Source organism: Lampris incognitus, chromosome 6 (assembly GCF_029633865.1).
Source record: "Lampris incognitus isolate fLamInc1 chromosome 6, fLamInc1.hap2, whole genome shotgun sequence".
Taxonomy (NCBI): Eukaryota; Metazoa; Chordata; class Actinopteri; order Lampriformes; family Lampridae; genus Lampris; species Lampris incognitus.
Window position 1 is genome coordinate 8,669,569 of NC_079216.1, and position 12,547 is coordinate 8,682,115.

General features: G+C 44.9%; 1 protein-coding gene across 3 annotated transcripts in view; it reads right to left on the reverse strand.

Moving 5' to 3' along the window:
• The window catches only part of LOC130114782 (contactin-1a-like), a 135,527-nt gene that overhangs the window by 33,013 nt on the left and 89,967 nt on the right, over positions 1–12,547 (reverse strand). For all 3 annotated transcript variants that reach the window (XM_056282691.1, XM_056282690.1, XM_056282689.1), the window contains 4 exons: positions 11,536–11,660; positions 8,746–8,863; positions 8,266–8,413; positions 1,328–1,455 (listed from right to left, as the gene is read on the reverse strand). In XM_056282691.1, coding sequence (XP_056138666.1) covers positions 1,328–1,455; positions 8,266–8,413; positions 8,746–8,863; positions 11,536–11,660 — 519 coding nt within the window. The remainder of the gene's footprint in view (positions 1–1,327; positions 1,456–8,265; positions 8,414–8,745; positions 8,864–11,535; positions 11,661–12,547) is intronic.

Here is a 12,547-nt window from a genome sequence, read left to right on the forward strand (position 1 = left end):
TCAACAACCTGCCGTGAAGCTGGGGAGGTAAAATTTCACATGTCAATTCGTCTGGTGAGGATCGCTGTCAGGAAACTATTCATAATGAACAAGGATGAGCAATATGACGTCAATATGTTTTTAAATCGTGTCTCAAAACGTGCTTTTATGGTTTGACATGCTTATCTTAATTTCATTATTTTACCTGATTTACATCTTTTCTATTGGTTTTTTTCATTGTATCTTTTATTGAACTTAATTCTTTGGTAATTGTTCATTTTACTGGATATTCTATGTGTAAAGCACTTTGTGAACTCTGTTTTTGAAAAGCATTACAATAGGCAGCTCACTTTGCACTTAATGTAAAATATGGAGTACGTCAGTGGGCACATATGACCAGAAGAGGGCAGAAAAGAACCATTTATACAAAATGTACCACCATTGGACATCTGTTGTCCAAAAAACGGTTTAACAGCTGCTACGTCATGTCAGCATGACAAACAAGAAAAATCTCATTACTATTTGCTGTCCAATCTACTACTACTACTACTATTACTACTACTACCACTACTTTTGGCTGCTCCCGTTAAGGGGGTCGCCATCCATTTCCATCTCTTCCTGTGCTCTGCATCTTCCTCTGTCACACCAGCCACCTGCATGTCCTCCCTCACCACATCCATAAACCTCCTCTTTGGCCTTCCTCTTCCCTGGCAGCTCCATACTCAGCATCCTTCTCCCAATATACCCAGCATCTCTCCTCCACACATGTTCAAACCATCCAATCTTGCCTCGCTTGCTTTGTCTCAAAACCATCCAACCTGAGCGGTCCCTCTAATATAATCGTTCCTAATCCTGTCCTTCAACTCTGCCACCTCCAGGTCCGTCTCCTGTCTTTTCATCAGTGCCACCGTCTCCAAACCATATAACAGAGCTGGTCTCACTACCATCTATTTGCTGTCCAATAAATACATGAAAACAGAAGCCTGCAAAACCTGAAACAGTCATTGCATAAGCCACGTCCTCATGGCTCATGCTCCGTTTTCTTTTTTTCAACAGTATGAAGACCAAATTCTTGTCTCATCCCATCTCTGATCCAGTCAAACTGTTTTCACTTGATCCCTCAGGGAGAGACTGAGTGTCCACCAGCAGTTTTGTGCAAACCCGTCAGGCCACTTGGAGGGACATCGTTCAGTCACATTGGACAGACGGAGGTTGAGAAAGCACACTGCAACTTGATGGTGACGCGAATGAATGCTAGCTAAAGCTGACAGCAGTCAGGATAATGGGTACTACGGCGGAAACATCAGCAATAGAGACAAAAAAACAAACGTCCATTTGATTGACTTGCCTGTGACGGACAGGGATCCCGTGCTGTTGGCTTTGCCCCGGTCATTCTCGGCGAAGCACGTGTACCTCCCCTCGTCCGCTCGCGTCACATTGAGGATCTCAAGGCTGCCGTCCTCCAAGATAAAAACCCTGCCGAGAGGAGACGAGGATTTGTTCGCCACATGCCGACACATAATACAGAAGGCCCCAGTGTAAAATATTCAGCATATGTAAAATATTCAGACAGAAATATGAAGGTATCACTCCAGCTTTCAGCTGTTAATGGTGAAGAGCAGCTGATGAAAGGTGCTGCAAATGGGCCACAAGTGAGCTCGGCTCGCTGAAGGACGTGGTTGTTTTCCGATGGAGAAAGAAAACTGTGGACTTGAGACTACTCTATAAAACACAACATTGAGTTCAGCTACAGGCAAAGGCAGCAACGTTTAATTCATTTTCCCTTCACAGTGCACATTCATTCTTATGAACTGAAGGCAGCCTGGGGCCAGTTATTCCATCACTGCTCCATACACCTTCTTATTGAGACAGAAAACCACCGTGCTGTTTTAGGAGGCACATGCTGCATTGTAATTTGGCTGCCTCCTCCTCTGAAGGAACCCCTGGGGTTATCTGGGGTCAGAGATCAGGGACTTGAGATTTCAATGCTGTAAGATTAGATTTGTTAAAAAAAGAAAAAATAATAACGGTAACACTTCAAATTATAGGCTGTTCATTACACAGAAATAACCAAGTAATGTATGAGTATAATAGATGCAATTGAACTGTAATGAGTGGTAATTACTGAGTAATATAGGAGTAAAATGGAGGCTCCCCCCCATTTCTCCCCAACTGTACTTGGCCAATTACCCCACTCTTCCCGAGCCGTCCCGGTCGCTGCTCCACCCCCTCTGCCGATCCGGGGAGGTCTGCAGACTACCACATGCCTCCTCCGTTACATGTGGAGTTGCCAATTGCTTCATTTCACCTGACAGTGAGGAGTTTTGCCAGGGGGATGTAGCGTGTGGGAGGATCACGCTATTCCCCCCCCCGTTACCCATCCCCCTAGTGCAGCGACCAAGACACATCCGGCTTCCCACCTGCAGACACGGCTTATAGGCTCGGTGCATAAATGTTGCGCTGGGGAACTTCCAGGTCTGTCTGTTTGCATGATAACTTCCGGTACAATGCTTACGTCCTACTACATCATTAGTTAGCTGCTAACTTATCCGTCCGAAATCTTAATTTTCGACTTCATTATTCAGTGGTCATGAGAGTCATTGGAGCCGTTAGTGACCGACTGTTGTTCTTGGAGGCTAGGCTTCTTGACACTTTTGGACACATTTTGGACAAAGATAGACGGTTTGAAAGAGAGGTGAAGGAAGCCATCTATGCAAAACTGGAAAAACCATCCCTCAACAGAGGAGGAGGTCTGCGACACCACCCATCTCCCACTTACAAGGCCGTCCTTTCATGTCTACCCAGGAGACTCAAGAAGCCTAGCCTCCAAGAACAACAGTCGGTCACTAACGGCTCCAACGACTCTCATGACCACTGAATAATGAAGTCGAAACTAACCCCCCCCAACGACCGTCGCTGCTAAACAAATGCAAATCAATAACTCCGATGGCGACGGGCGCGGCTGGACATCGGAGCACAGGAGAGCCACGCATATCTATGGCTCTGTTAGCGACGGGCGTTGGTAAACATCGGGACACAAAGAGCCACGCATATCAATAGCGCTGACAACGACTCCTAGAGGATAAATTCTGAGTCTCATCACCAGCCAGTCAGACTAGCTTGGTCTAGTCAGAAAGGCACGAACTGAGGAAGCCTCTTGGATGAGAGGCAAAACGTCTTCACGGATATATACCAAGTCCAGTTGCACTTGATTCAACTCCTTTGGATAACCATGACCTGGATGAATGAGAACATTCACATTAACAATACGATGTACATTGCTGGCCGTGATTTTAGGGAGGTCCTGCAAACAGCGAGTGTAAAACAAAGCCACCTCTTCTCTCAACAAACAAGACCAGGAGTTCTTGTGCAAGTACTCGTACGTTGGAAGTCGAACGACGCCATTTTATGCACCCAGACTATCGTGTCTGTAGCATGGCTGTATTATGGTAGAACTGGATACGGCGCCACCGCTCAGCCTTGCAGCCAATTTCTTTTCTCGTTGTCACTCGCGGTATTGCAGCGAAGAAAATCCCCTGCGGCTCAAAAAGCATTTTCCTCATAGACCACCATTGTAAAAGAGACTCCTGTAAAACTGTTGACAGGACACCTTCAGCTATAATCTTGGTTAATTATTGTTCTGTGTATTGTATATTTTTAAGCCATGGTGTTTTAATCTTTTTAAAATTTCCAAAGCCCAGAAAAATATTTTTCTGAATGACGTCCCGGCTGTGTACGCTCACTCCATGCGCGGTCATGTTGTGTCTCGGGAACGAGGCTCTCTGCTAGGTTAAAAGCATGCATGGGTTGGTAACTTGTAACACTGACAGTCCATAAGAAAAGTTTCAGTCATGTTTGAATATTTATAAAAAAGTTAGATGTTTTATTTGTATGGCTGTTGTAATAACAGTAGGAGGCGCCATGCAGTGATTTTTTTTTAATTATTGGGAAATTCTGCTCTGCGTTTAACCATCATAGCTGTGTAGCTAGGAGCAGTGGGCAGCCGCCGTGCAGCACCAGGGGGACCAACTCCTGTTCGTCTTGCCATTACCTCAGTCAGGGACACAGACGAGAGTATTAACCCTAACATGCATGTCTTTCTGATGGTGGGGGAAACTGAAGCACCCGGAGAAAACCTACTGCAGACATGGGGAGAACATGCAAAGTCCACACAGAGGATGACCTGGGATGACCCCCAAGGTTGGACAACCCCGGGGTTCGAACCCAGGACCTTCTTGTTGTGAGGCAACAGCATTAACCACTGGGCCACCGTGCTGCCCAATACGTGCCGCCACATAGACTCGATCCTAAGAAACTCCACCGGTGTCTCTCTTCAATACAGAAGAGACAAAATGCATAAAGCCCAAATCAACTTCCACAGATAAGGTGGTGAAAAGTGACTGGGAAGGCAGCCAGTATGAATTAACTAACAGTGTCCTTTAAAAACACGCTTGCTGCAATGAGCTGCCATCCCAGTGCTCCCAGTCTTACTGGCTGTGTATTAAGCCGATATGATGTCAGAGCATTTACACGAGACATCCGGGAGATTTCTCTGACACCTTCCCATAGTTAACATGGCGACTTTTAATGTAATGGTCGATGAAATCATCAATTCTGTTTAAAGACCGACTTCAGAAGACAGATATCTTGCCTGTGTGAGCTAATGTATTTATTTTCAATCATTCACATGACCGATCACAAATATCAAAATCTATCTTTCTAACTGTTTTTTTTTTTTTACCATTGGTTTACTTTAATCCCCAGACCAATTGGTCTTGAACACTGGGAGATACAGTGCCTTACAAAGTCACTGTGTCTGAACAGATGAGCTTCAAAGGAGGCTTAGTGTCAATCTCTGATGGCACAGAAGAGCGCTCATAAAATTTAAAAAAAAAAACATGAGAGGAGAAGCAGACTTTGGGGAACTAGGGTATTTCTAGTATAAACAGCAGGGAGCTGGCAGGGATTCACAGGTTTGTGTCCTTGGATACACCCTCCTGACCCTGAGGTGTCTGAGGGAAATGAGGTTGCTTCACATTTGAATTAGAAGAGAGAAAAAAAAAAGCATAAATTTAAAAAAAAAAGAAGAAGATAAAAAAGCAAAGCAAAAAGAACAGTCTCTAGTGACAAAGCAGCCTTTCCAGGCTAAATAAATAAATAAACATCTGTGCAATATTTGCAAACTGAAGGAAAAACCCAGCCACTGGGGATGCATAAGCCAGTGCATTCTTAGTGCTGGTCCCAAGCCTGACTAAATGGGAGGGGTTTCATCAGGAAGGGTATCTGGCGTAAAACCTTTGCCAAATAAAATATTCCGATCATAAATCAGATTTCTATACCGGCTCAGTCGAGGGCCAGTTACCAATGACCACCACCAGTACTGTTGGCCAGCAGGGTGCCGGTGGAAACTATGCTATTGTTGGGCGAAGGAGAAAGAGAGGGAGAAGGCATGTCCAGAGGCAGCGGGAGAGGAGGAAGGGTAGGAGTGTGGAGGTGAGAGCTGCAATGCTGAATGTTGGCACTATGACTGGTAAAGGGAGACAGCTGGCTGATATGATGGAGAGAGGGAAGGTAGATATACTGTGTGTGCAAGAGACCAGGTGGAAGGGGAGTAAGGCCAGGAGCATCAGAAATGGGTTCAAACTTTTCTAACATGGTGTGGATGGGAGGAGAAATGCGGTAGGGACAATTCTGAAGGAAGAGTAGGCCAAGAGTGTGTTGGAGGTGAAGAGAGTGTCGGACAAAGTGATGAGTATAAAGCTGGAAATTGAAGGTGTGATGATGAATGTTACCCGCAAGTTGGGTGTGACATGTAAGAGAAAGAAGAATCTGGAGTGAGCTGGATGAAGTGGTGGAGAGTGTACCCAAGGAGGGTGGTGATTGTAGTGGACTTCAATGGGCATGCCGGTGAAGCGAACAGAGGTGATGAGGAGGTGTTGGGTAGGTATGGTGTCAAGGAGAGGAATGTGGAAGGACAGATGGTGGTGGATTTTGCAAAAAGGATGGAAATGGCTGTGGCGAATACATATTTCAAGAAGAGGGAGGAATACAGGGTGATGTATAAGAGTGGAGGAAGGTGCACACGAGTAAACTTTATCTTATGCAGGAGGTGCAATCTGAAAGAGATTGGAGACTGCAAGGTCATGAAAGGGGAGAATGTAGCTAGGCAGCATTGCATGGTGGTCTATATGATGACTTGGGAGATCAAGCAGAGGAAGCAAGTAGAGCCAAGGATCAAATGGTGGGATTTGAAGAAGGAAGACTTGTGTGGAGTTCAGGGAGGAGCTAAGACAGACACTGGATGGTAGCGAAGAGTTGTCAGATGGCTGGGCAACGACTGCAGAAATAGTGAGGGAGACAGCTAGGAAGGTACTTGGTGTGTTATCTGGACAGAGGAAGGAAGACAAGGAGAATTGGTGGTGGAATGAGGAAGTACAGGAAAGTATATGGAGGAAGAGGTTGGCAAAAAAGAAGTGGGATAGAGATTAAGAAAGTAGACAGGAGTACAAGGAGATGCAATGTACGGTGAACAGAGAGGTGGCAAAGGCAGAGGAAAAAGTGCAGAGTGAGTTGTATGAGAGGTTGGACACTAAGGAAGGAGAAAAGGATTTGTACTGATTGACTAGACAGAAGGAGTAGGCTGGGAAGGATGTGAAGCAGGTTAGGGTTATGAAAGATAGAGATGGAAATGTGCTGGCAAGTGAGGAGAGTGTGTTGAGAAGGTGAAAGAAGTACTTTGAGGGGCTGATGAACTAAAAAAAATGAAAGAGAGAGAAGGTTGGATGATGTGGGGATGGTGAATCAGGAAGTGCGGTGGATTAGCAAGGATGAGGTGAGGGCAGCTATGAAGAGGATGAAGACTGGAAAGGCGGCTGGTCCAGATGACATATCTGTGGAGGCATGGAGGTGTTTAGGAGAGATGGCAGTGGAGTTTTTTAACTCGTCTGTTTAAAACAATCTTGGAAAGTGAGAGGATGCCTGAGGAGTGGAGAAGAAGTATACTGGTACCGATTTTCAAGAATAAGGGTTATGTGCAAAGCTGTAGTAACTACAGAGGTATAAAGTTGATCAGCCACAGCATGAAGATACGGGCAAGAGTAGTAAGCTAGGTTAAGGGGAGAGGTGATAATCAGCGAGCAGCAGTATGGTTCATGCTACGAAAGAGCACCACAGATGCGATGTTTGCTTTGAGAATGTTGATGGAGAAGTATTGAGAAGGTTAGAAGGAGGTACATTGTGTCTTTGTGGAATTAGAGAACGCATATGACAGGGTGCCGAGAGAGGAGGTGTGGTATTGTATGAGGAAGTCAGGAGTTGCAGAGAAGTATGTAAGAGAAGTGTGTAAGAGTGGTGTAGGATATGTATAAGAGCAGTGTGACACTGGTGAGGTGTGTAATAGCAATGACGGATGGGTTCAAGGTGGAGGTGGGATTACATCAAGGATCCGCTCTGAGCCCTTTCTTGTCTGCAATGGTGATAGACTGGTTGACAGACGAGATCAGGCAGGAGTCTCCATGGACTATGTTTGCGGATGACATTGTGCTCTGTAGTGAGAGTAGGGACCAGGTGGAGGAGAACCTGGAGAAGTGGAAGTATGCACTGGAGAGAAGAGGAATGAAAGTCAGTAGGAGCAAGATGGATACATATGTGTGAATGAGAGGGAGGACAGCAGAATGGTGAGAATGCAAGGAGTAGAGGTGGCGAAGGTGGATGAATTTTAATACTTGGAGTCAACTTTTCAAAGTAACGGGGAGTGCGGAAGAAGTGAAGAAGAGAGTGCAGGCAGGGTGGAGTGGGTGGAGAAGAGTGTCAGGAGTGATTTGCAACAGAAGGGTACCAGGAAGAGTGAAGGGGAAGGTTTACAAGAAGGTATGTTGTATGGCTTGGAGACGGTGGCACTGACAAAAAGACAGGAGGCGGACCTGGAGGTGGCAGAGTTGAAGACGCTAAGATTTTTATTGGGAGTGACGAAGCAGGACAGGATTAGGAACGAGTACATTAGAGGGACCGCTCAGGTTGGACAGTGTGGAGTCAGAGTAAGAGGCGAGATTGAGATGGTTTGGACACGTGCGGAGGAGAGATGCTGATTATATTGGGTGAAGATGGTGCTGCCAGGCAAGAGGAAAAGAGGAAGGCCAACGAGGAGGTTTATGGGTGTGGTGAAGGAGGACATGCATGCGGTTGGTGTGACAGAGGAACATGCAGCGGACAGGAGAGATGAAGATTTACAAGCTGAAAGGAAGAGAAGGGCAGAAATGCTTGGTCATATTAAGTAGATGTGCTGACCTGGTTGAGTTGGACAGCAGCTCTGTTCCTTTGCTCCAGGAGAAGGTTGGCTTCGGGGATGCTTTGGGCCGACATTCAATCACCACCCGGCCGTTTTTAGCTGCCAGGACCTTCTTCACAGGGTTGGGTTCAAATGTGGGTGCACAAGCTGGAGATGGATGGTATATGGATTATTCATCAAAGAAACTCTCTATGATATGCGTTGGATGCATGTATGAATTAATGACATATTTTTACATTCATAATCGTGCAGTGATGCCGTAACAAGCATGGGCGTGCATGTGCATATGCACGTATACATGCTAATGGTATTGTTACTAGTAAACATTTCTCCATCTGCTTTTTTTTCTCGCCAAACGAGAAGTTGTTTTCTTGATGAAATCAATAAGAGTGCTGCATAAATATTCCTGAGCTCCATCTCGTCAAGTGACCTTCAATATTTTGAATCAGCTAGTTGCGCGGAGGCCAAGTCTGGCTCACCAATCACACGCAGCTCTGCGTTGGCATAGATGATTCCGTGGCGATTCTCTGCAAGGCACTGATACATCCCTGAATCTTCAAATGTCAGGTCACTGAAATTCACCTCCTCCTTGTTGAACTGTGGAAAAATAACAAGGTGATACAGATGCATGGAAACGCATTTGCATGTCCTAACTCCTGTTTCACTATTTCACCTTCTGATAAGATTTGAGATAATTGTGAAAGACGCTGAGGTAAAATGAAACCCTTCAACCGTTGACACCATCAGAAACGCACACAGTCGACATGTGACTTTGACTTAATTAATGTGCAACCACGCATCAAGCGGTGCAGTGACATCAAACGACCTCCATTGCTCGGTTGCCCCTACGGGTCTATTTCAGCTTACGGGCAGGTGACAGTTGTTGCTATATATATATATATATATATGTGTGTGTGTGTGTGTGTGTGTGTGTGTGTGTGCGTATATATACTTAGCACAAAAAGTAAGGAACTGTGTGTTTGGTAGATTATTTCTTTGTTGTAACAATGCTTCTTGGCAATAAATCTTATACCGCTGGAAAGCCTGTTTATTTCCCTTTTAAATGGTGCCACATTTGTAAGGAACATGCATTTCAGGGATGAGCAGCAGAGCCGAGTATGTGGGTTGCACCCATGAAAAATTTGCCAGATCTTCTCTGCCAATGCCAAACAGCTTATTTTGCTGTTGCTATTGACTCGTTTTGAGCTTCTGGTACCCCAGGTGCTGACAATCAGGTCCCTGATATAAGAGTTATTGCCAAGAAGCATTGTTACAACAAAGAAATAATCTACCAAACACATATTTCCTTACTTTTTTTGCTAAGTTTATATGTATGTGTTTATATATATATATATATATATATATATATATATATATATATATATATATATATATATATATATATTAATGGGTGGGGTAGGGTGGGGTGGGGGGCAACTCACACTGGCACATAAAAACCAGAAATACCCTCAAATGGGCATTGCAAGTTCAGTGGGGAAACATGCTAACAGATTTTACCTGGTTAGCCTTCGCCACCACGAGTACATGATACACCTCTTGCAACTATAATGACTGTTTGGCTGTTGCCCACCCATCTCCACCCCGCCTGTCACATGTCTGGATCTCCTTCACAGTATTACTGGAGAATTCGTACTCTGTGTTTTGTTTTGTTTTTTGTGGATTCCCCCCCCCCCTTCTCCTCTCCAATTGTATCCGGCCAATTACCGCACTCTTCCGACCCATCCTGGTTGCTGCTCCACCCCTTCTGTCGATCCGGGGAGGGCTGCAGACTACTACATGCCTCCTCCGATACACGTGGAGTCGCCAGCCACTTCATTTCACCTGACAGTGAGGAGTTTCATCAGGGGGACATCACATGTGGGAGGATCACAGCATTCTCCCTCAGTTCCCCCTCCCCCTGAACAGATGCCCTGACTGACCAGAGGATACGGTAGTGCAGCGACCAGGACACATATCCACATCCGGCTTCCCACCCACAGACACGGCCAATTGTGTCTCTAGGGACGCCCAACCAGGTAACAGGGGGATTTGAACCAATGATCCCCATGTTGGTAGGGAACGGAATAGACCGTTATGCTACCTGGATGCCCCTGCACTCCGTGTTTTGACAGATATAGTGCACTCCGCTCTTCTGCAATACGTATAAGCACCAGTTCATCGCCAAAGCTATGTAATTCAGGGTTGGGGAGAATACTCTGAAAAAGTATTTCCCAAATACACAGTCCTAAATGTAATCGGTAAGGCATTAAGTTACAATACTCAAAGAGAATAACTTATTCAGATTACATTTAGAGTACTTCTTCAAAGGCACGTGTGAAACAGCTGCATTTTATCATGAACAGGATTACCATCACATCCCTGCTTATTCCTTGGTGTTACTGGTATCTCAGTGCCATTATTTCCTTACGCGTTGACCGTCTTACAATTACTGCTGCACTCCACCCACGTGTGGTGCACACAGAAGGAAATTTGTACCTGATGATTTGAAAATAAATTGTCTTTTTGACAGGATTACATGATTAGTTTAAATTAGGAGCCGGGTTGACATCAGGGCACTTTAGTTTCACATGGGGGCCGTTTCACTTGACCTCAACTCACTATTATTATTATTATCATAAATGACAAATAGGCTACAATAGAGAAACACAAATGTACACACTGAAACTGCGTCCACACACACACACACACACACACACGAGTGCATTACATTGAACTATGATGCACAGTGTAAATGTTCTGCTGCAAATTAGATGTTTTCCATATGTTTTATGAGTGCTGAGTTGCAGACTGCAGTCTAAGTCAACCAAAAAACAAATTCTTTCTATTCGGTTTCCAATCTTTGCGTGATTATCACACTTGTCCACCAATGAAACATGAACATGTACTCTCAGCTGAATCGCCAAGGCTGGTTAGGGGGAAAGTGTTCAAAAAGTATTCTCCTCAAAATTCATAAAGTAACTGTAATCTGAACGTGGGCTGAGTATTGCTTTGTAGTCTGAATATGTAACGCCGTTACTTGTAGTCCATTACAACCCAAGCCTGTGTGCAATCATATTATATGATGATTATACATGTGTATGTTCATTGTGATGATGCACCAGCTGGCAGCGAATGTCAATTTCATGTCTTTGAGTGGGCCTGTTTGTGCCTCTGCCACGCCGCGTTATAGGATGATGCTTATGGCTATTTTTGTTGCACAGTTGCAGTGGTTATGGAAAAAGTGAGGAGTCGAGGGTTTTGAATATTACCGGCTGTCCATTTTTAAGCCAGCGGATGTGGGGTTTGGGTTTGCCGCTGGCTGTGCAGGACATGGTGTAGTCACTGTTGATGTCTCTCTCAATGCTTTCGATATGCTCCACCCACTCTGGAAAGGCTGCAACGGACGGAGATCTGAGTTACTGTCGGGAATAGCTACAAATCTGCTGAATAATAAATGATCTGAGGTGAGCCCGGAGGCATGAACGCTAGCAGTCGGTAGTAGATCATAAGACAGCGAAATGAATCAAAACTAGGAAAATGTGTTGTGAACAGGCCTCTGATGAAATCATCTGAGAAAATACTACCTCTTGATTCAGCTGCGGGAGTTGTCAGCCATCAGTATAATGGGTGAAAACAATGGTGACCTTTTATCGAACCAAATATGTGGTGTAGCTTGCTAAGAATAGATGTAAAACGATACAGTACTTGTTAAACAAGTAGTTTCAGTTCAGAATACTTTAAAGTACGCACATGTGTGTGTGTCCCATTCAGTGTGTGTGGGGTTTTTTTTTTAAGAACATTAATTTTGGACAATTCTGCCTTTATGAATACAAAATAAATACAAAAAATTACAGAGAGAGAGAGAGAGAGAGAGAGAGAGAGAGAGAGAGAGAGAGAGAGAGAGAGAGAGAGAGAGAGAGAGAGAGAGAGAGAGAGAGAGAGAGAGAGAGAGAGAGAGAGAGAGAGAGAGAGAGGATGCATAACAGACAGGAGAGGGGATGCATAACAGAGAGAGACAGAGAGAGACAGAGACAGACAGAGAGAGGGGATGCATAACAGAGAGCGAAAAAGAGAGAGAGAGGGGATGCATAACAGAGAGACAAACAGACAGACAGACAGACAGACAGAGAGAGAGGATGCATAACAGAGAGAGAGAGAGAGAGCGAGATAGAGGGGATGCATAACAGAGAGAGAGAGGATGCATAACAGAGTGAAAGAGAGAGAGAGAGGGGGGATGCATAACAGAGAGCGAGAGAGAGACAGACACAGACAGAGAGAGGG